The following is a 25,102-nucleotide window of genomic DNA, read 5'->3' on the forward strand; positions in this document are numbered from 1 at the left end:
GGAGTTCAGAGGACCAAATGCTGCCGTTAGTCCCTTGAGGCCAACTTTTTTCTTAGTGTGTACGATGTAAATGTTTTTTTCAATCCCTTATAAGCTCTCAAATATCTGTTCGATGCTTACACGGCAGAAAAAGCACTCTGCTCCAAGAAGCATGTTGTACAGTACACTGAATGTGTGACTAAAGTTGTATACGAGATTCCGTTAAGCTGTGCAAAAAGTTTATATTGGACAAGCCGGCCGCTGTTTTAACGATAGGGCACGCGAGCATCATCTTTCTGTGCGCAACAACGCGGGGGGACACCTGGAAGATTACTGCAGCTGATGTGCTGACTGTAAGCCTCTTTTGGCTGAAACAAAGTTTTTAAAGAAATCAAAAGATAAGACCAAGAGAAACAGAGATTATAGAGGCGTTTTATATCAAAAGGAAAGATGACAAATGCGTTAGCATGCCTTCTGTCTTTTTGCTCCAGAAAGAAGTAATGTTTCTAGATAGCTGCTTGTGAGAGAGTGGTGATTGGTTGCAGAGTGGGTTTGCATACGATCTTGTGTATAAAAGTGACAGTGTTTTCTCTAATAAAATCAGTTGTGAGTTAGCGCCCGTCCTGTTGTCCTTGTGTCTGTATTGTCCTTGTTTTGCTTCGTTTTTTAACCTTTTAAATATCTTTTAACATAAACATAGGCACAGTATACGGAGTTTTTTATGTCATACATTGATTTATTCACCTTCCCCCCTAACGCACCTGTAGAGTGACCCCGCCCCCTCTAATACACCCACAGGGTGAGTTCCCCTCCCCCCCCCCCCCTCTTTCCGTCCCTGTCGCTCCTTCGGCCCCTGTCGCCGCCTCCGCCTCTTCCAAAAATTTGTAACACCGCCCCATAATGGCAATCCCTTATAAAACCCTGGAGTGATAGGTCAAAGCAAAATACATTTACTGAGAGTGAGTCATTCCTAGATATCAAGTTCACGTATGAGGTCTATGGCCTGCAGCTGTAAACAACGCCGTTATTTGTGTCATCAGCTCAGTCGCCATCATCCGTACACTCACAAAATGCGCGTCTGTAAACAGTCTGCTGCAAGAGATGACCGCATTGCTGCATGCACGCTAACGACCAGTGCGGTATCTCGGCGATCGAGGTGGTTCTTACACCCGGCCTGACGCAAACGACAGCAACCTTCCGCTCGCCTCGATTTCCCCCTTGCCTTCTTTTGACGATCCTCTCCCGACCGGTAGAAATACGGGCGTCGGCCCACGCGCCTTTCACTCTCTGTGAAGAACCGCTGCGAAGTCCTGCCGAAGGTTGTGTTTGTGTTAGGTCGCCGTCCTTGGCTGACTGTCAGTCGTATTGCGCATCGCTTTGAAGGACTCGGATACCTCTGCGCAAAGGGCGCGTTACCTCCGAGGTTTTGAATTCCGCTGAGTGTGTTCAGCGGCCGCAAAGAAAAGTTCCATTTATCCAGCCAGCATGAATCTACTCGGACTGCCGGATTGGACTGTCTTGGTGATAACCGTCTTCGCCTTGCTTTACCTGTAAGTCGACATCGTTTCTTTTGCGTTTTTATGAATTAACAAATTATGGTTGATGCATTTGGCAATATTTTGCGGGTCGGGGACGGGGCCGGGAATAACTGAAATACTGCATCATTGAGATAAATGTTTATTTTACAATTAGGTGTCGGAAGTTATTAGCATAGTATCCATTAGGGCCACTGAACGCTTTCACACTCGAGTAACAAAACTCCCAAATTTCCTTCCCTTAGCGCGGGGCGGTGCCGCAAACCGGCGACAGCTAAAGCGCTGGATGAATCTTATAAACAAGTACCGCAAAGCTGGTGCATGATCGGACGCACTTGAGCCAGAAATGGCGGAGCGTCGCCGACAACCGGCATCGAGAGTGGACTAACAGGAGCGTGCTTCGCAAACTGCGGCGCGTCCGATCCGAATATGAGTTAACACGTTAGTGCGGTTTCACATACCTCTTCCCTTCTTTTTGTTTCCGACATGAGTTTGGTTGTCCTGCAGAAAACGAGCTTAGCTATCCTGCATAAATGTATATTTTATTAGTCTGGTCTCGATACATTTTAGAGAGGCAACTTGCTCCGCTGATGGCGAAATGCAAAAAAAAAAAAAAAAAAAAAGCGTGACTGGGGACGTAAGTGTGGGTATGCAGGTACAGTGGTGTCTTTGTTAGTATGGACACCTCCATTCCCTCAAAAAAAAAAATCGTCCATAATGTGATTTTTCCGTAGTAGCCAGAGGAAAATGCATGTATCTTCGAAGTTTGTCCCAGAAAATGGTGCCCATATAGCGGGGTATCCATATGAACGAGGCCCATATTAACGAGGGTTGACTGTACGAACATGTTGTCGATTAGGCATTTGTTTTCCAACTCACATGACAGGTACGCCACGAGAAAGAAGAATTATTGGAAGAATCAGAACGTTGTTTATGAGAACCTATCTCTGATTTTTGGACCTGCAAGTCGGATTTTGTTTCATGTAAGTTTTACGAGCAAACCATTTTTTATAACACGTTTGCGACCAACATTACGTTGGAACTTTCTGTTTTGTTTGTCAACAGTGTGGCTTTCTTTTTAAAGAACACCCAGGGTTTTGACAAGTGATTACATTTCAAGATCAAGATATGGAAGAGATTGTCAATTGTACGATGTAATACATGTAATCTTGCGTGATTATATCAAAGCGCCATGGAGGCGTGAACAACTGTGCGCTTTTCTCTATGGCTCTTATTGTTATGGAAAGAAATAAACTGCAATTTACGTCGATTGGAAGTTTGATAAAGATAATGAGAAGGGGAAGTATTAGTGCCTTATTTAATAAAGTATTTACAGCTTTCAATGACGCCCGAATGATCCCACTTAAAAAGGCTATATTTTGGAGCATTGTACTTCAGAGCCTGGAGTATTCAGGCCTGGAGGGAAATTTGAACGCCTTCCAAGCTGACAGAAGTAACCAACGTGACTTAATAGTTATATATTGCTGCAATGCTTTGTTCATCTATGTTTTCCTTCTCAGTCTGCGCTGCCGCTTGTTGCAATGTTTAAACACAAAACTATTTGTGCGATTTCAATACTGTTTTCATCTATGCGCTTCCAAGTTCAGGTTTTATATACTTCACGAGGAAAACGCAATGAAAAAATAAATAGAATATCAACTTTTGAAACATGCAATTTTTTTTCAACAGCCATTGCACGAAACAGATGAGAAGAGATACAAGAAATATGGAAAACTTTTTGGGTAAGCTTTACTAAAACGATCCCATTTATTGGTTTCTTTATATATATACCGGGTGTTCCATTTTAATCGAACAGATTTATTACAAGGAATTCGTGAAATACGCACTAATACCGTATTAGTGCGTATTTCACGAATGCCTTGTAATAAATGTGCAGGTGAGTTATATGACCAGGGGGACATTATGTTGGTGAATAATCTTTGCGATAAGTCAGATAAATAAGTAAACTTCATTGATGAACTTTTCAAATAGTAAAACTAATTATATGGTTTCAATTAGAGCATCCCCAAAAACGTTCGATTCAGTGGTTTCTATCAAAAGGACTTAACACCTTTGTTTTATGGGCTTCGAAAAATGTTTGCGAATTATGAAAACAACATGTGACTTTGCGCATGTGCACCTTGTATTGCAGCGCTCTCAGCCGTGGCTTGAATAAACTAGGCCTGTATGCTGAATACAACACTATTGACTGGGCGGCTGTTGTGTTCTGATTTGTATACACAAACATGGCCAACAATCGGGAGAGCGAAGAACGAGGCAAAAGTTCACGGCACGACCCGCGGTACTAAAACGCCGTTTGGCCGGCACCTGTCGCAAACACCGACTACGAGATGGATAAAAGGATAGCAAGCTGGATGAAGTCCTTCAAGAAACGATTCGTAACCTTCGAATTAACATTGAAGGAGAAACGCCGTTGATGGTACGCTATGCACACGAAGCGCACCCTGGTATTGTGCGGACAAAGCAAAGGCTCAGGGACCGGTTTTGGTGGACTCGCATGGACCACCAAGTGGGGTTAGAAGTCAGAAGCTGCCACATTTGCCAGGAAGCAGACAAGTCTGCAAAGCCTGTGCCCACTCCACTGCAGCCGGTTGCTTTACCGGATCGGCCATGGCAGAAGTTGGCCATGGATATTGTCGGACCACTGGCTCGAGCACCCCCAAACAAAAAGTTGTAATAACACTGATAGATTATCACTCGAAATGGCCTGAGCTCTGCTTTACAAGCCATGTGACCTCGCAAAGGGTCATCGAGTTTCTCCGCTCGGTGTTCAGTAGGGAAGGGTACCCGGAGGAGATTGTACCAGATAATGGGACGCAATTTAAATCCAAAGAGTACGAGGATTTTCTTCAAGATAGGGTAATCCGGCACTGCCTGTCTTCAGTATGCTATACGCAAGCAAATGGATTGATTGAGAGCTTCAATATAGTGCCTTAAAAAGCTGCATCCAGCTTGCTATCCTCGAGAATCGCCCTCTGCAGTCTGCTGTTATCAACTATCTGGGCGTTTACAGATGTACCTCACACGGCACGACCGGAATCTCCCTCGCCGTTCTACTGCACGGTCGGCAGCCAAGAACAAGATTAGATATAATAGGACTGCCATCCAAGGACTTCTTTCAACGACCAGAAGCCGAAATAAAATCCCTTCGGAAGGGAGTCGAGGACCGGCAGAGCAAAAGCAAGACCTACACTGACGAAAAACGTGGTGCAAAAGTTGCCAAGTTCAAGCAAGGCGACTTCGTCAGAGTACGCAAGCCGCCTGGCGGCACGAAGGAGACCTTCGGTATAAGACACCGTTGAAGATTCTAAAAAGAAAAGGACCAGGCACGTTTCTGCTGGAAGAGAGACGGGCGTGGAATGTTTCGAAATTAGTTGTCGTCCCTCAAGCGGAAAAAAAGAAGAACCAGGTTGGCCAGGATGGTTTCCGTTAAATTCAAAGGCACCGATGGAACCGCAGTCAGTTCCATCCCACCAGCCATCGGTGCAAGACGAGCAGCTGCCTGAACTTGCTGTGGCAGAGCAAAGGACACCGCCTGGACAGAAGGAGTCTACCTCCGCGCCTCTCCCAGCTTCCCAGCAAATGCCGCAACCGGACAATAACGCGCGGCAGCCCTTAACACGATCACGTAAACCACCAAGCTGGTTACGGGATTATGTCACATAACATGTGAAGCAATGAAGGGCACGCATCAGACACTGATACTTTGTTTCGCTTGGTGTAACTGAAAGAATTTTTTTTTTAGGGGAAGTGAATGTTGTATTCTGATTTGTATAGCTGCATTGTGTTAGCAACATATGTACAAGTCATCATCACCACCATATGATCTGTACTTCATTTTCTTCTTTGTCAATAAAAGAGTCTAATTTGGAACGTTGACTGGGCTGTCCCTGTTCTTTTTCTCTGCCGTGTCCCCAAGGACACCACAGCGGTGTTGACAAATTCGCGTTTTATTGTTTTTTTGTTTTTGTTTTTCATAATTCGGGCATTTTCTTTTTTTGAATCCATGAAAAACGAATCGTGTTAGTGGTTTCTTGATAAAAAAACACTGAATTGATGTTTCTGAGGACGTTCTACAACTTATTATTTGGAACTTTTGCTGTAAATTGAATATTTCAAAAGTTCGTTAATTAATCTTAATTAATAAGTTAATTTGGAAAAATACAAGAAATATAGGCTGAGTTGCTCCAAACAATGAACAAACTTATTCGTTTGGTGTTGTCCTCCACAATGCACCAAAATATTTTTAAACCTTGGCTGAAATTGCGTTGTATATCTCTCTCTCTCCCCCTCTCTCTCTCTCTCTCTCTCTTTCTATATATATATATATGGGTGATATCATCTGAACTCAAGCACCAATTTTGGGTCGAATTTTTTAATTTTTGTGAAAAAGATACATGTTCTCGGGAAATTCCTATTATAAAAAAGACGCAAAGGGCGAGTTCGTCGGATTTGTTATTCTCAAGTTATGGACCGTTGAACCGGCCAAGGTGGAAACTAACGTTTTTCCAGCTTATCGGGGGTGCCATATTTCACTCCATCCCTTTTCTCTACTTTTTACGCTACAACAATATAACTTTTTGGGAACCCTCTTGAGATATGCTTTTTTTATGCTAATTAAGCGTCTAGGTCATAATATCCTTAATTATTTTTTTGTTTTAATTGTCAAACCGCCTCTCTGCGACGATGTTTGATGAAGTTCAGCAAACTGTGCTGTGTGACCTAATCAACTTAATTTTATGATCTTTAGATCACCGTAAAGCTCTAAGTAAGCCCTTTCTTTTGAGTATAATTTGAATATTTTGCGCTAAGTATATAATGCTCACATTTGCCTGCAAAACGAATATTAAAACTAGCAAGTTTGGAGTCAATTTTTTATGACAAACTCACCTTTTATTTCTTTTATTTTTTATTCACATATAGGTAATATAGTAGTGTAACAGGAACTACCAACAGAAATTGTAATATATTGTTTGTATGGCCGCTATTAAGATTCGAATCTCGTGCTGTGAGCGCTTAGAACGGGACTTCGCACAGGCGCTCTGCTGAGCAGAGTGTTGGCCTATGTAAGGTTTTATAGTTATCGTTAGCAGTTATCTCAATATTCAACCTTAAACATTAATTAAATTCGGAGCAGCGCACTTAAAAAAAAGTTTAGAAGTTCTTATCAACAAGTGCGGGCACAGCGCTTACTTCCTCCCGATTCGGGGCAATGCAGATCTTTAGAGAAGTCCTCTGGGGCCTTTCGCTTTCGGCTTTGAGTTTGAAATACCGAACTTGATATGTAATGGTCAGATTTTCTTATGTCAGACAGATATTTAGTGCACATACATATGTACGATCTAGTATCTGACGCCTAGGAAGTACGGCACATTTTGTGACTCTTTCGTAAAATAACGAGCGTTTCGTAGCGTGTAAGAAATGAAATGTGTTAAGGTTTCATTTATATTTTCAGTGATTCATGCTGGGTTTTTTAGACTTTTCCCTCTTGACTTAAGTTTGTCCGGGAGACTAGATATTACGTATCTGCTCCGTCAATACATAGGTCGAAGCTCACACACCTTGGAAATCACCCCAGTGCCTAGTAGATGCATATTGTTAGGATAAACATTGTTGCTTAACTTTTTTTACGAACAGATATTAAGGTAAATACTAATATTGAATAGAAAAGCTTACATACGTCGAAATTCTGCTCAGCTGAGCGTTTATTCGAAGTCCCGTTCAAAACTCTCATAGCACGAGATTTGAGTCCTAATAGCAGCCATACAAACAATTATATATTACAATTTCTGTCGGTGGTTCCTGAAAGATTACTATATTACCTAAATGCGAATACAAATGAAAGGAATAAAAGGTGTTTTTTTTACAAAAGAGACTTCAACTTGCAAGTTGTTTTTTAAATATTTGTTTTCCAGGCAAGTGTTTCGCATTATATGTTTAGCGCAAAATATTCAAATTATACTCAGTAGAAAGAGCTTAATTGGAGCCTTACGGTGATGTAAAGATCATAAAAATATATTGATTAGGTCACACATCACAGCTTGCTGAACTTAGTCAAATATTGTTGCAGAGAGGCGGTTTGACAATTAAAAAAAACAAACATTAAAGATATGACCTAGACGCTTTATTAGCATGACTCGACGTTTGCGCCTTCTTTTATTAAAGGAGTTTACAGGTATGGCTACTAAACATTTCAGACAAGTTACTTACCAGTCAGTGTATTTTTGTGAGTAACTTGTATTACTGGGTGACAAATAATCAAAAACCAAAATGTGAGCTTTTAAAGCCGCCATACAAACAAAATATTACATTTTATATTTATTTAACTTTATAAAGTACTGCACTAAGTAGCTAAACAATTAGCCAACTAAAAGGTAGACTTTTCAGAAAATCGACCTCCAATTCGAAATTTTTTTTAAATAGTCCTTGCTTTACGAGATAATACTGCCCTTGGTCTTTCACACACAAAATCAAATTTGTTATCATTAGAGTATACTCTAAGCTTTCTGAAAATACTAAATATGTTAAGACACCTCATATAGGTCGAAAGGAAGAGCTGGTAAACTTTGAGAAATATCGTCCAAAAACGTAATATTGGCAAATTCTCTCAAACATATATCATATAAATAATTTCGTTAAAATTATTTATCAGAGAATAAGTGCGTTCACAGGTATTTATTTAAAAAAATAAAAGGCTCCAATTTTGAATTAGCGTATTTTTGCGAGTAAGTTGATTTACTGACAAACAGTCAAACAAAATCAGATTTCAAGCTTTTATAGCTGCCATTCAAACAAAATATTACATTTTATATTTATATCACCTTATAAAGCACTGTAATAGGTAGCTAGAGAAAAAAATCTGCCAAATAAAAAGTGTTTTTTTTTTCTCTAGAAAATCGACCTCCAATTTGCAAATATTTTGAAATTGTCCTTGCTTTACGAGAATACAGTGGGCTTTCTCTTTTAGACACAACATTAAATTTGATATCAATAGAAAGGGTATACTCTCAGATTTCTGAAAATACTAAATAGGTTGCGTAATCTCAAATAGGTCACACAGAAGAGTTGGTCGAACTTTGACAAATATTGTCAAAGGGCTCACTTTGACAATATTTAAAACAAAAGTGAAGATAAATAATCGCAACATAAATTTTTGAACATAAATAATCGCTATTCTGAGAGTGGTCGAAAAAAAATTAAATTGCACAACCGAAAAAAGGGAAAAAGTTGAAAGGAGTGAAAAATGACACCTCCGGCACGCGAGAGAAAAGTCAGTTTACGCCTCGGCTGCTTAAAATGTCCAAAACTCAACAACGAAAAATCGGCCGAACTTGCGGTTTGAACTCCCTGTCACAAAATGGTTTTCCCCAAAATATACATTTTTTTCGTCAAAATTTAAAAATTCGACCCAAAATCCGCGCCTGAGTTGATATAGAACCACCCAGTTCATGTATTCGTGTAGATCATTCCTTGCACATTCCTTTCAGAATATTCGAAGGCGGGAAGCCATCTCTGTTAGTTGCTGAACCAGATTTGGTCAAGTTGATTCTTGTCAAAGATTTTCAAGCCCTGCCGAATAGGAAAGTATGTATAGCACTTTATTCTACATTGTCAACAACATCAAATTGTTCAAACTGAAAGCCGATTCAATAGCCACTGCGTAATTAAAGTCAACTATTTATTCTCTCAGCTGAATCATGCTTCTCATTCTTATATGCGTTTGTTCTCATCATGCCCTATGTTGTAGGGTTTACTAAAAAAATAGTTTATGTCAGTGGCGATAGCTAATTTAGACAACTAAAAACCAAAACGAAGAGGTATGAAGCGCAGGGAGATTTAGACACACTTTAAATTAAGTTCATCGTCAAAACCGTCATTCTTTTTTGTCCTGTTTTTGGCGGTGTAATATTTTTTTTTTAGCTAGCTGTTTCGATGATAAGAGGCTGTCGGTTTCTTTGTAATGTGATTCAAAATAACTAATGGTTAGAGACGAAGAATCATTTTCAGTACACTTCGTAGTAGGGTTAAATATTTACTGACACAGCTAAATGTTTAACCGAGATAAGTTATTTATACGCATATTTTAGCAATAACTCTTTATGCTTTGGTTTAAATGTCTGACGCCATCCTCCAGACACAAATTAAAATTAAAATTAACTGTTGGGCTAGTTAGTTAAACATCTTAATTAGAAAAGCGCAAAGGACAAGGACAGGACAAAGAATGAACAGGACAAGCGCTTGTCCTGTTCATTCTTTGTCCTGTCCTTGTCCTTTGCGCTTTTGTAATTAACAAGATGAGTAGGCATATAAAACCACATTTGTTTACATAAAATGACTATCTTTTGTCCTTCAGCAGTTTTGTGCGAGCACTTTGTGAGTTGTGAAATATTTTAATATTTTGTTGGTCCTTCCGATCGACGCAGCCAATTAAGCTATTCGATCCACTGTTGGACAACATGATGAACATTGCCCCAGTGGAGAAATGGAGAAAAATTCGCCCATCTGCTAGCCCAGCGTTTTCGACTGGAAAGCTTCGGAAGGTGAGTATGTTTGCTTCATTATGCGTATTTAAGTTATTTAGTCAAATGATCATGAAAGCGCAGCCAACAATTCGGTGTATTATACTCAGTATCAACAAGCATCACTAAAATGCTTGAGTTGCGGACATCGCACAAGTTCAGTTTCCGTTTCCCCTCCGGTGGCTGGCAACCAGTGTTGGCCTCGGTACGCCGCCGGAGGGCGCGGGTATCTATGTAAACAGAGTATCAGGTTCGCTTTCAGAACAAAGAACCGAAGCGCCCGCACCAAGACCACTCGCTCATGTCAAACTTGCGCATGTGCATCTAAATCAAATAAATAGTTTTACCACTACAGGGCTTCGCATAGAGTTTGTGGATCAAGGTGATCAAAGTCACATCTCTGGATTAACTAGCAATAGTTGCTACTATCACCAGAAACAGAAAGTTTCTCACTGACTGCCGATTATCTGATATCTATATCTAAACGTGAATTTGGTTTTTATTATAATATTATCTTAATGCGTTCGTGGGCCGAGTTGGCAGCGCATGGGACTTCCACGTGGGAGATCCATTTTCAATCTCTATTAACCCTGTTTTTGATTTGACTGTTTGTTTTGTCTTTGAAAACGTTCCGATGTATTACTGGTAGTGTGCTCTAGCCTAGAATCAAAAATATATTAAAACCGCACATAATATATTTTTTAGGCCATCCACCCTTCACTCGTCATCGATGACAATATGTTATTCGATCGTAGATGAACGCTCTGATTGAAGACTGTGCCAAGGTGACAGCTGAGCATCTCAAGAAAGCAGCAAAAAACAATGAAGACGTCGATATCAAACAGTAAGTCTTAGTCTTGAATTGTCTTCAATGCTAATTCCTGTTTTTGTGGTACAGAGACAAAATCATTTAACAACCCATGTAGAGAGGGAGAATCACATAAAGACGTGGTAGCTACAGATATATTCAAGTCTACTCCAAACTTGCGTATACGTTTCTGTCTCGGAGCCTAGTTTATATTTTTCGAACAAGCTGCATGCGTTAACTTACACGCTCGAGGGTTTATGAACGTTGGTTACTACTGTCCTTCCTATGTGTTTAAATTGGAGCGAACTAATGGTTGGAGAAATTGTTCAAGTCCTAATGCAACAACTCTTCATACTTTTTTATGTCTCAGGTTTTATGGCCATTACTCGCTGGATGTGATTGCGAGGTGTGCATTCGGAACAAGGTTGGATTCTCACACGGACGTGACAAATGAATTTGTTACAAGAGCCAGGAAAGCTTTTTCCGGTGTTATAACATTGCCGATGATACTTTTGGGTAAGTTTCATATCGATGTCGTTTTAAATATAGGTTCATATCGTTTATTGAGACTCGAGATATAACGCATTGACATAATCTAATTAAACTTGTTGTTGCAGTTTTGTTTCCGGCTTTATTCAATTGGCTCAAGATCAAACCGATCAACTCGGATACATTCGTTTACTTCAAGAACGTATGTCAGAACATCATCAAGAACCGGCAACAGGAGAGTAATGTACGTTTCATTTGCAATGCCCCCCTTCAAAAAAAACAAAAAAAAAAAACAAGTAAAAATCTAAAGAGTGGCCCGGATTGACAAAAATAATTTTTTCAATTTTCTAGCGACAAGAGGACTTTTTGCAGCTCATGATGGACGCACAACAAAATGGAATTGCGACGGCAGCTGCAGAGAATGTTCAGGAAACCAATACCCAGCTTTTCAATCTCGATTCAGAGGTCAAACAAGACAGTTCCTTCTCAGCGAAAGGCACGTTTAAGTTATTATCCTGCTTATTAGGGATCGCAGAAATATAATATGTTCATTGCTTTGGTTTTGTGTTTATTGTTATTTGTGAAATAGCTAACAGATTTGAAATACGTCTCTTGGTTTCAGCTCTAACGGAAGATGAAGCAATGGCGCAGTGCGTTTTGTTTTTCCTCGCTGGCCAGGAGACAACATCTTCTGTCATTGCGCATGCCATGTACATGCTTGCCCTGAATCCTGAAATTCAAGCTAAACTTAGAGAAGAAGCGGATGCGTGTTTTGCTGCACATGTAAGACTTATTAACCAAAATTATCTTAAGAAATGTCAGTAACAAATGCTTTTCCTTTGACGAGTATTTGCAACTTCTTATTTAAGTGTAAAATTCACACATTGATTGGAAATGTATTTTTCTTCTAGGGTTTAATGTTAATATTGCTGAAATTCCCCTATCATCTTAAGCGTATTGCATTTTATCAGGTGAATGTGTGGGAAAACGTTGAGCCAGAGGCAACAACTAATAGGCTTACTGATAGGTTACGGAAGTATAACAGTAATGTTATTGGCACCCGATCAATGTTAGAAATATATACATGATTATACAAGCCTTTTCGTAATACTGTCATATGAGGCAGAGTTTCAAACGTAGGTTTCAAAGGCAGCAAGTGTAGCCTCCTCTGGAAGCACCAAAAACAGCGCTTATTAGAATCTCACACCGATGGTAATACTCTAAGAACGTTTTAATAATAATCAAGAATCAAGAATCAAGAATAGTTTTTATTTGTGCCCAGGAACAACCTTGCGGTTTTGGTGCTGGCGCACGTAAAAAAGAACAAAAACACACACACACAAAAAAAGGAAAAAGAAAAAAAAAATACACGGAAGGCAGTTTTACATAAAATTCTACAAAAAAGAAGACGCGAGAACTGTGTACACAAAATTGTACAGAAAAACAAAACAAAAAAGTGCACAAAAATTGCACAGAGAAATGAAGACACGAAAAAAAATGTTCCAATACATATGGATGCTCCACTTGGACGCAAACAGACGCGAACGTCTGAACACTACACATACAGCTCCGTACAAATAATCAATCAATCAATCAATCAATCAATCAATCAATCAATCAATCTTTATTATACAGCGCCCAGGAACAACCCTGAGGTCTTGGTGCTGGTACACTGGTGAATAAAAAAAAAACAAAAAACAAAAAAACACACTATACACATCTCCGCAGAAAATAAGATACATTTTTAGCATAATACTAGGCAGTGCACGAGTAATTAGTACAATGAAATAAAAACGAGGCAGTAACAGTAGAGACGGAACACAAGACCGAAGGACAACAACTGCACCACCAGAAAACACGACATGGAGATGACGACATTCAGACATAACAAAGTAATTCAGCAATGCTCATCCTGCACGGGCAAGTTTTTAATAGAAAGGACAAACGTCCTGTAGCAAGGGTTGAAAATATCAAGTTTTTCAGAGTAATGATTCAAACGCTGAGCCATTCTCACAATTGGGTTTACCGGACTAAACATTCTAGAAACATAAAAAGATGACAGAAGACGAGTAGGCACACGTGGGACCCTAAGGCACAGTTCAGATAACAGGCTCGGAGAATTGATGAGTCCATGCAGCGTTTTAAACAAAAATAGTAAGTCCGCGTTCTCCCGACGCCGGTGCAAGCTAAGCAAACCAACACTCTCTAACGCAGACTCATATGTTAAACAGTGAACATCCTCCTTTATGTAGCGATGTTTAAAGATAGAAACAAACTTTTTTTGCACACGCTCGATCTCCAAGGAGTGACTTTTAGAAATTCCATTCCAAACAACTGAGGAATATTCTAACTGTGACCTGGATAGCGAGCAGTATAACGTGATAAAAGCCGTCGGGTTTTTGAACTCCCTGGTTAAGCGAGAGGCAACACCCAACATTCGCAAAGACGAGTTAACCAGCCTACCAACGTGATCAGAGAAACGCAACCCAGAATCAACAATGACTCCGAGATCTTTCATTACACTTACTCGAGACAAAGTCTCTCCTTGAATATTATATGCAAAAGAGATATTGTGAGTTTTCCGAGAGAGCGTCATGACCTTGGTTTTGGACGGGTTCAAGAGAAGGTCATTTTCAGAGCACCATCGGTAGAAAGAACATGCATCTTCCTGGAGCTTAGCACAATCACGTTCAGTAGCTATTTCTCGATAAATTTTTATATCATCAGCATATTGCAGGAATGAAGAATTTAAAACAGCAAAAGAGACGTCATTTACGAAAATTGTGAACAGAAGGGGTCCTAAAACAGATCCCTGAGGAACGCCGGAGCGAGTCCTGTACAACGAAGAGTTCATGTTGTTAACCCGGACATATGCCTCTCTCTCTGACAAGTAGCTTTTTAACCAGTCATGTACTGAGCCACATACTCCATAGGAGGAAAGTTTGGATAAAAGAATAATGTGATTGACTACGTCAAAAGCCTTACTTAAGTCAAAGTAGACAACGTCTAACTGACCTCTGTTACATATTACACGAGATGCAGCAGACATAAAGCTAACGAGATTGGTAGTTGTTGATCTGCCGCTCATAAAACCATGCTGATTGGGAATTGCTAAGTTTCGAAATTTGAAAGACAGGAATTGATGAACTACCATTTCAAAGAGCTTAGAAAATGGAGAGAGAAGAGAAATAGGTCTATAGTTACAAATATCACCTTTTTTCCCCGACTTTAAGACTGGAACAACAGCAGCGACTTTCCACGTTTCAGGAAAGGTTCCCAACCTTAACGAGTTGTTAAATATAGAGCACAGTACCGGCGTGAATATGTCGTGATACGTTTTGAGAATCGCAGAGGGAATGCCGTCGGGCCCTACTGACAGTGTTGCTCTCATTTTCTTAATACAGGATCGTGCGGACTCTTCATCAACATTAATGCAACTTAACAAGTCACCAAACCCATCTAAGTGAGGCAGCACAGGTGCAGAACGCTGCGTACTATCCCTGTAGACGGACCTAAAATGCTCAGCAAATAACTCAGGCACGGACTTCAAATCGCTCTCGTGATTATCCAGGACAATCTTCGACTCGATATGCCTCCCAGAACGTGAATTAATGTACTTCCAGAATTTCTTCGGATTATTGACAAGATCTGATTCCACTGAGCAACGATGAGCCTGGCGGTCGCGATCCAGGACCGTCTTACATTGCTTTCTGCAGTTCTTGAATTCCACCTCCCACTTTAAAAGGCCACTTTTCTTAAACTTCCTGTGAAAGAAGTCCTTTCTTTTCAGTAGTGTTTTTAGCCCACTGGAAAACCAGTTAGGAAAGCGAGATTTAGTAACTGTCCTTAACGGAATAAAAGTATCCATGGCCTTCCGAACAGTTTGCGTGAAGAGCATGACCTGGTCATTCACATCAGGCGACTCCAAGATCAATGCCCAATCAAAACTCGTGAGGTAATGATGCATCCCGACATAGTCCCCGGCCGACAGATTATATGAGGTGTGCGGCGGGGAATCACTAGAATGAGCACGAACAGAAGAATTCTCGAAAGAAAGTACTATATCAAGTGCAGGATGATATGTATCCTGAGGAACTAATGGCAGTTCACCCCGTGCTACACGCACACTGTCCATATTTGAGAAGCATAAATCTAGAGCATTAAATTGGTGATTCAAAACATTATTGTGTTGTTTGAGATTTAAGAAAGAAGAAAAGTTTAAGAGCTGGGTGCCTTTCTGCCTGCAGTAAAAGTTGTCCGTAAAAACATCAAGCTGCGGCCAGTTGACTCCAGGAGCATTAAAATCCCCCAAGATTAAGACTTCGCATCCCTGTAAGTCATTCACTGTATTCTCTATGCCAACAAGACAACTATGAAATTCATCCGGCGGTGTCTGGGGAGGGAGGTAAAATAAACCGATTAAAACGCGTACTCCCTTTGCAGCCTCAATCTCGACCCATACGCTCTCGGGAAATTTCTCTAAGTCTTCGCGTCTCCTAGAGCGGTAGCGCCTGTCGACTGCGACCAACACTCCACCTCCCGTTCTGCTCCGCGGGGTAGAATCACGATCGCGACGGTGCACCTCAAAACAAGGAGGGAAGTAATCGGAGGAGCCGATGCTAGAACACAACCATGTTTCAGTTAAACAGAATATAGAGCAATTGGATAAGGTAACATTAGAGAAAAAGCAATCGGCTTTTGTACGCAGGCCGCGAACGTTTTGGTAAAATAAATCAATGTGACTCATCCTTGGTCTATCCAACGTTCAAAGGGGAGGCGGCTGCCTCGGATGCATGGAGCAGGTCTTCGCGAAGGGCGCCTCGAAAAGCCTTAAAGAGGCATGATTTGGGCCACACGGTAGGATCGGAAAGCTTTTCGAAGTCTTTTGCAGCCACAGACACATGGAAGGAGGCGTAGGAGTCGTAGCGCGTCTTCAGTTTCCGGCACTCCACTTCCTCAACTCCGATGAATAATAATAATAATCAATCAATCAATCAATCAATCAATCAATCAATCTTTATTATACAGTGCCCAGGAACAACCCTGAGGTCTTGGTGCTGGTACACTGGTGGATAAAAAAAAAAAAAACACACTATACACATCTCCGCAGAAAATAAGATACATTTTTAGCATAATACTAGGCAGTGCACGAGTAAATTAGTACAATGAAATAAAAACGAGGCAGTAACAGTAGAGACGGAACACAAGACCGAAGGACAACAACTGCACCACCAGAAAACACGACATGGAGATGACGACATTCAGACATAACAAAGCAATTCAGCAATGCTCATCCTGCACGGGCAAGTTTTTAATAGAAAGGGCAAACGTCCTGTAGCAAGGGTTGAAAATATCAAGTTTTTCAGAGTAATGATTCAAACGCTGAGCCATTCTCACAATTGGGTTTACCGGACTAAACATTCTAGAAACATAAAAAGATGACAGAAGACGAGTAGGCACACGTGGGACCCTAAGGCACAGTTCAGATAACAGGCTCGGAGAATTGATGAGTCCATGCAGCGTTTTAAACAAAAATAGTAAGTCCGCGTTCTCCCGACGCCGGTGCAAGCTAAGCAAACCAACACGCTCTAACGCAGACTCATATGTTAAACAGTGAACATCCTCCTTTATGTAGCGATGTTTAAAGATAGAAACAAACTTTTTTTGCACACGCTCGATCTCCAAGGAGTGACTTTTAGAAATTCCATTCCAAACAACTGAGGCATATTCTAACTGTGACCTGGATAGCGAGCAGTATAACGTGATAAAAGCCGTCGGGTTCTTGAACTCCCTGGTTAAGCGAGAGGCAACACCCAACATTCGCAAAGACGAGTTAACCAGCCTACCAACGTGATCAGAGAAACGCAACCCAGAATCAACCATGACTCCGAGATCTTTCATTACACTTACTCGAGACAAAGTCTCTCCTTGAATATTATATGCAAAAGAGATATTGTGAGTTTTCCGAGAGAGCGTCATGACCTTGGTTTTGGACGGGTTCAAGAGAAGGTCATTTTCAGAGCACCATCGGTAGAAAGAACATGCATCTTCCTGGAGCTTAGCACAATCACGTTCAGTAACTATTTCTCGATAAATTTTTATATCGTCAGCATATTGCAGGAATGAAGAGTTTAAAACAGCAAAAGAGACGTCATTTACGAAAATTGTGAACAGAAGGGGTCCTAAAACAGATCCCTGAGGAACGCCAGAGCGAGTCCTGTACAACGAAGAGTTCATGTTGTTAACCCGGACATATGCCTCTCTCTCTGACAAGTAGCTTTTTAACCAGTCATGTACTGAGCCACATACTCCATAGGAGGAAAGTTTGGATAAAAGAATAATGTGATTGACTACGTCAAAAGCCTTACTTAAGTCAAAGTAGACAACGTCCAACTGACCTCTGTTACATATTACACGAGATGCAGCAGACATAAAGCTAACGAGATTGGTAGTTGTTGATCTGCCGCTCATAAAACCATGCTGATTGGGAATTGCTAAGTTTCGAAATTTGAAAGACAGGAATTGATGAACTACCATTTCAAAGAGCTTAGAAAATGGAGAGAGAAGAGAAATAGGTCTATAGTTACAAATATCACCTTTTTTTCCCGACTTTAAGACTGGAACAACAGCAGCGACTTTCCACGTTTCAGGAAAGGTTCCCAACCTTAACGAGTTGTTAAATATAGAGCACAGTACCGGCGTGAATATGTCGTGATACGTTTTGAGAATCGCAGAGGGAATGCCGTCGGGCCCTACTGATAATGTTGCTCTCATTTTCTTAATACAGGATCGTACGGACTCTTCATCAACATTAATGCAACTTAACAAGTCACCAAACCCATCTAAGTGAGGCAGCACAGGTGCAGAACGCTGCGTACTATCCCTGTAGACGGACCTAAAATGCTCAGCAAATAACTCAGGCACGGACTTCAAATCGCTCTCGTGATTATCCAGGACAATCTTCGACTCGATATGCCTCCCAGAACGTGAATTAATGTACTTCCAGAATTTCTTCGGATTATTGACAAGATCTGATTCCACTGAGCAACGATGAGCCTGGCGGTCGCGATCCAGGACCGTCTTACATTGCTTTCTGCAGTTCTTGAATTCCACCTCCCACTTTAAAAGGCCACTTTTCTTAAACTTCCTGTGAAAGAAGTCCTTTCTTTTCAGTAGTGTTTTTAGCTCACTGGAAAACCAGTTAGGAAAGCGAGATTTAGTAACTGTCCTTAACGGAATAAAAGTATCCATGGCCTTCCGAACAGTTTGCGTGAAGAGCATGACCTGGTCATTCACATCAGGCGACTCCAAGATCAATGCCCAATCAAAACTCGTGAGGTAATGATGCATCCCGACATAGTCCCCTGCCGACAGATTATATGAGGTGTGCGGCGGGGAATCACTAGAATGAGCACGAACAGAAGAATTCTCGAAAGAAAGTACTATATCAAGTGCAGGATGATATGTATCCTGAGGAACTAATGGCAGTTCACCCCGTGCTACACGCACACTGTCCATATTTGAGAAGCATAAATCTAGAGCATTAAATTGGTGATTCAAAACATTATTGTGTTGTTTGAGATTTAAGAAAGAAGAAAAGTTTAAGAGCTGGGTGCCTTTCTGCCTGCAGTAAAAGTTGTCCGTAAAAACATCAAGCTGCGGCCAGTTGACTCCAGGAGCATTAAAATCCCCCAAGATTAAGACTTCGCATCCCTGTAAGTCATTCACTGTATTCTCTATGCCAACAAGACAACTATGAAATTCATCTGGCGGTGTCTGGGGAGAGAGGTAAAATAAACCGATTAAAACGCGTACTCCCTTTGCAGCCTCAATCTCGACCCATACGCTCTCGGGAAATTTCTCTAAGTCTTCGCGTCTCCTAGAGCGGTAGCGCCTGTCGACTGCGACCAACACTCCACCTCCCGTTCTGCTCCGCGGGGTAGAATCACGATCGCGACGGTGCACCTCAAAACAAGGAGGGAAGTAATCGGAGGAGCCGATGCTAGAACACAACCATGTTTCAGTTAAACAGAATATTGAGCAATTGGATAAGGTAACATTAGAGAAAAAGCAATCGGCTTTTGTACGCAGGCCGCGAACGTTTTGGTAAAATAAATCAATGTGACTCATCCTTGGTCTATCCAACGTTCAAAGGGGAGGCGGCTGCCTCGGATGCATGGAGCAGGTCTTCGCGAAGGGCGCCTCGAAAAGCCTTAAAGAGGCATGATTTGGGCCACACGGTAGGATCGGAAAGCCTTTCGAAGTCTTTTGCAGCCACAGACACATGGAAGGAGGCGTAGGAGTCGTAGCGCGTCTTCAGTTTCCGGCACTCCACTTCCTCAACTCCGATGGAAGAGAGGTGAGAACTGATGTCTACGCAGCTGGTGTCCGGGTTCAGCTTGGTGACGAACAGGGCTCTTCGTCGAGTTGATGGAGGCGCAACGATCAACTTGCAGGTTTCCGACGCCCCGAAAAGCGCCGGGGTCCTAGCTTTTGGTCGTGCAGAGTTGATGCCACTGGGAGGGATGTCGTCTTTCGGCGGAGCATTATTCTGGCCATCCGAAGGGAGGGCTGCCGCCACAATTTTCGTAGGAGAAGCTTGGGGGAGAGAGCTGTGTAGAGCGGCAGCATAAGAGTCTTTTCCCAAAGACCCCCCCCCCCCCCCGCAGCCCCATCCACGGGCTGCCGCCGGCGATCGGGCGCGTCCGGCTTTCGTCGCTGGCCGAGTGCGTCACGCAGACCCCGGACCTCAGTCCGTAGTAAGGCCATGGCACCCGCCTGTAGCTCGGCGTCGCGCTTTTGCTCGTGTCGGAGGCGTGCGTTTTCGTCCCTGAGAGCGGCGACCTCGTCAGTCAGGAACGAAATTCCCTCCATAGCATCGAGGAGCAGGCTCCGAAGGGACTCGACGCCGGCGCCAAGGTCAACGGGAGGAGAGGAGGCGGGTGGCCCCGCGGGAAGTTGTCGAGCCGGAGAGAGGGCCGCAGGGGTACGGGAAGAGTCCGCAGCGCTGCTGTCGTGATTGCCGACGACGCCATCGCTGTTAGGCCTCGCAGCACCGCCGACAATCGCACAGCTCTCACAGAGAAAGGAGCTTACCCCAGACTGAAGGAATGTCTCCACGTTGTCCGGCCAGCACACACACTTTGTGTGCGCACGAAGATTGCATTCAGAACATCGGAGAAACTTCTGTCTTCTGTAATAATAATAATAATAATAATAATAATAATAATAATAATAATAATAATAATAATAATAATAATAATAATAATAATAATAATCAAGAATCAAGAATAGTTTTTATTTGTGCCCAGGAACAACCTTGCGGTTTTGGTGCTGGCGCACGTAAGAAAGAACAAAAACACACACACACAAAAAAGGAAAAAGAAAAAAAAAATACACGGAAGGCAGTTTTACATAAAATTCTACAAAAAAGAAGACGCGAGAACTGTGTACACAAAATTGTACAGAAAAACAAAACAAAAAAGTGCACAAAAATTGCACAGAGAAATGAAGACACGAAAAAAAATGTTCCAATACATATGGATGCTTCACTTGGACGCAAACAGACGCGAACGTCTGAACACTACACATACAGCTCCGTACAAATAGAAACAAGAAACCAACAAGTCATAGAAATGCATATGGAAACCCGGCAGTTGATTCAGGAAGTTCATCGAAAGTCACAAAAGAGCTTCCGCACAGATTTAACAAAATCGGAGAAGTTGTCAAGAAATATATCGAGATTAAGAGAAGAGTTATTATAAAGGGATTATAAAGGGATTATAATAATAATAATAATAATAATAATTCTTTATTTTTTTGTGCTCACAAACAAATTTACAATAATTATTAGAACATTCATCAGCTGCGGGGGTATGTATGTATATCGAGATAGACGTGCGCTCAAAGCGTCCCGATTCATATTGTTGCTTTTACCACTGTCTTGGTCACATCCACACCTTCGCTTATTCCTCTCCGCAATGATGCGTTACGCAGACTATTATTTTGAGTCTGCCAAGCTTCAAAAGTAAAACAAACTGTGCATTCGTTTTAAGGAATTTCAATGAGATTCTAAGTTTTCATAAAATACACACACTGTACAGGCTTGATTACTAAATAACCCGTGATTAATTTGGGGTGATTTGTGCAGGGAAAAGAGCCTCCTTTGGATGTGATCTCAAAGCTTCCATATCTTCACGGAGTTGTATCCGAAGCCCTACGAATGTTCCCTCCTGCGGCAAGGTATGTTATCGCATTTGCTGCACCAAATTGTTTGGTTGCATTTGAGCTCGATATGAGAACTGACGCTTATTTGTTTTATTTCATCTTTTTTTTTTTTAAAATAGACTCGAGCGTTCTGCCATCGAAGACTATGTTCTCGGTGACACAAAAATCAAAATTCCGAAAGGATGTGTGATTGCGGTTCCTGTTTTTGCCATGCATTACGACCCAGAGTACTTCCCTGATCCCCACGCATTTGTGCCAGAAAGGTGAGAATAGCAGCGTATCGCACATGCTACGCTTTAAAGATAAGGGGTAAATATAAATTGCCTCAATGTTACCGCTAGCACTACATTGAATGTGCAAGATGCGCTTGCTTTTCGTAAATACAGACTGAAATATAGCCAAATGTAACAGGGTTGCTCCATCAGATCTGAATTATTTTATTTCAGATTTGGTTTTGCCTATACCTATTTCTCCTTGCTTGCGGGAGCGAAAATTATTTTTATTGTTTGATCCGGAGCGAATTTCAAATATAAGAAATAGCTTGTCCTCCAAAATTTAAGTGTTTTACGATTTATCATTATCGCTTTTCATAATGTGCCGTACGCGTGAAAGCATTATCACCATACGTCGGACTTTTCTAAAACGCGTCAGTCGAATTCATTGTTCAGCATAAACTCAATTCAGAGAAGAGAGTTTTGTCAAGTTCAAGATTTTAGACATTCCTTGTTCATGCGAACGCTTTGAGATGGTTGGGTTTATACTTTAAGCTCTATTTGGAGCCCTTTCAATAAGTGATCCTATGATCGACTGATCGACGTACTGATATAGTGGGGGGGGGGGGGGGGGAACTCGTCACAAGGGCAACGCTAGATTTCCTTAAGTGATTTAACACTAAGATATTGAATAGAGTCACTCGGTATGAAGAAACTCTTCTTCCGGATGACGTTCACGTCGCGACGGATGTTAAGGCGCGAGTCTGCCGTAATAACTATGCGGAACGCTAGTTCGTCTTCTTGCACAGGGGTTGCGGTGATGTGAGAACGCCGTGCCCTTATTGGTTGATTGAAAAAAAAAAAAAAAATTCGTCAGAGGCATTTGCGACCCTAGACATTTAACCCTAGCCGTTTGAGACTGCTTACGTATGGGAACGCGAAAGCGTGACGCATGCACTAGGCACAGCTTTAGTCAGCTGGAGCCGTGGAGCCGCCATGGCGTCGGGGAAGCGTGCTTGTCTCGCGCCGCGGAGGCCCGGGCTCGATTCCCACCCAGACCCAAATGTCCGAAATTTTCTTTTCAGTCACTCATTTACTTTGTTTCGACGTGCTTTCACTATTTGCGCTGCGCCTCGAGCAAGCAGTTCGGCTGGCTCCTTAGCAACGATGACGACGTTGCCATGGAGCACATGACGCTTTGCAACCAATGCGAATTAGATCCGGTTTCGCTCAGGGGAATTTAGTTGCTGTTTATCGTTGCTAGAGACAGCGATAACGGTGGCTTCAAGCTCAGATAACGCCAAATCGCTCCATGAGACACTTAATGCTTTCGCATTAAAAATCGTGGGTAGACTTCAAGGCACCTTGCATCGGGGTCCAGCCACTGTCCTTCCAATCAAAGCCAGTCAGAACTCGGCGTCGTTTTCACGTCACCCCAACTCCTGTGCAAGAAGCAGACGACTTGCTTTCCGAATAGTCACTCACAGCTACGGTTCGTGGAATGCGTGTTTCACCGGTGTGTTTAGCGCCCTGTACCGCCCATGTATCGGAAATTGCCCCGAAGTGGCAACAAATGACGTCACAAAAGTTGGAGTGTCATGCTGCGCGCATGTCGCGATCCTGGCGGTTGGTCGTAGGAGTTCCGGCAAAAAGTAGGAGCAAACGCCAGTGTCGCTGTCGTCGCGGTGTCCCAGCTCCTGGCTGCCAAAGTTTCCGTGGACTGTCCAGCTCGAGAGCGACCCGCAGCGGAACAGGCGTATCGCACATCCACCACCGCGGCTGTGATACCGCCAGGATCGCGGCCGGCAACAGCGTGACACTTGCATGACGGCAAAGCGTAGTTCAATACAACATGGTCGCGATGGTTGCATCATATTCGCTCGAACCTATGGCGAAACCAAGTATAGCCGTATAGCAGCGGCGTGATGTATCTTGGTCGCTCGATCCACTGTGAGGCACCACACTCCGACTTCTGTTCAAGTGACTGTCTTTCATAGCTCTTTTTTCCTTTTCAGTTTCTTCATAGACGTATACTTAGTTTCACCTTAAGTCAAGACACGGCTGACGCTACGAGCTAATGGGACCATTCAAACAAAGTGCAACGTCATGGTGTTGGTGGGCCGTCGTACGTGTTCTATCCTCGCTGAACCAATCATGCACAAAAAAGACTTAGTGACTTGTGATTTTCACCTTCTTTAATTGGTCCCATCATTCGTAGCGTCGGCTGCGTCTGGAAGTATCGACGTGGTATAGACAACCTACATGTTACCATTGGCAGTATGTATTTGGTTTATGCCAGACTAATCTGTCAATATATAAGATAAACATGCACTTTTTTTCTGTCATGAACGACAGATTCAGCGCCGAGAACGTGACTTCCATTCGTCCTTACACCTACCTTCCATTTGGGGCGGGACCCCGAAATTGCATTGGAATGAGATTCGCTCTGCAGGCAGTCAAGCTCTGCCTCCTGCATTCCGTTCACAGTGTTGAGTTTGTCCGCACCGAGAAAACAAAAGTACGTACGCACTCATGTTGCGCGCACTGCAACACATCTTTCCGGTTTCCCCCGAATACTGAACATAATCTTTATCCGTGCAGGTACCCCTGGAGTTCTCCAAGGGATTTGGAATTCTCAGCGCCAAGGACGTCACCGTCGGGATACGAGAGCGACCACAGTGACGATCTTCCTTGATCACCTATTAATAAATCTGTAATGATAATGCAATCAGTGAAGCGCGACCGAATATATCTCAAAACGTAAGCTGTCGACGAGTGTGCACCCTTCCCTCCCTTTTTTCCCCCCATATCACAATGGAACTCTCGTGCGCTTATAGTGTTGTCACTTTAATTGTTACCGTTCTTAAACATGTGCCTAGGTGCAGCACTTCATAGAGAGCAAAAGGGTAGTGCTGCCTCAGCGTTTGACGAACACTCGTGTTCAGTCAGCAACAACACGAGCCTAAGCCGGGTCTGATGCAACCCTTCATTCTGTAACAGTTCTGGCAGTGCTGCTTACCCACCACGCCTATGATAAAGTTAGCTTCTAAAGTTGAACTGCGCACATGCACACTGGTGTAAAATCCCGGTTGTGACTTCTGAGGCCTTCAGCATACGATGGATGGCAAGATTTCGTGTGGTTGAATGCATTGTAGTGTGACTTTATTTATTGATACCGTTTGATAGGGCGAATAGTACGGGTTGGTTGTAATGGGTTTCTCATGACGGTGTAGTCTCGTATATTGATATACGTTAAGCATTGCGTCCGGTTGTAATACATTGTTCAATAAATAATTGCATTTTCACAGTGTA

The 25,102-nt window shown here is 42.3% G+C and overlaps 1 protein-coding gene and 1 long non-coding RNA gene across 2 annotated transcripts; both read left to right on the plus strand.

The window, feature by feature from the left end:
• The first annotated feature begins 1,235 nt into the window (after positions 1-1,235).
• On the plus strand, positions 1,236-3,261 carry LOC121835924. Its single transcript, XR_006077714.1, has 3 exons — positions 1,236-1,529; positions 2,401-2,497; positions 3,204-3,261. It is a non-coding gene; the product is annotated as an uncharacterized LOC121835924 (long non-coding RNA).
• A 5,767-nt stretch (positions 3,262-9,028) lies between these two features.
• LOC8035518 (cytochrome P450 3A24) lies at positions 9,029-25,102 on the plus strand. The gene is made up of 11 exons (XM_040499288.2): positions 9,029-9,119; positions 9,959-10,075; positions 10,810-10,898; positions 11,233-11,378; positions 11,480-11,595; positions 11,703-11,847; positions 11,974-12,134; positions 21,502-21,593; positions 21,698-21,841; positions 24,146-24,308; positions 24,392-25,102. The coding sequence occupies exons 2-11, from the start codon at positions 9,992-9,994 to the stop codon at positions 24,470-24,472; spliced, it is 1,221 nt and encodes a 406-aa protein (XP_040355222.2). The 5' UTR covers positions 9,029-9,119; positions 9,959-9,991; the 3' UTR covers positions 24,473-25,102.

This window comes from Ixodes scapularis, unplaced genomic scaffold (genome assembly GCF_016920785.2).
Source record: "Ixodes scapularis isolate PalLabHiFi unplaced genomic scaffold, ASM1692078v2 PGA_scaffold0__279_contigs__length_252992795, whole genome shotgun sequence".
NCBI classification, from domain to species: domain Eukaryota; kingdom Metazoa; phylum Arthropoda; class Arachnida; order Ixodida; family Ixodidae; genus Ixodes; species Ixodes scapularis.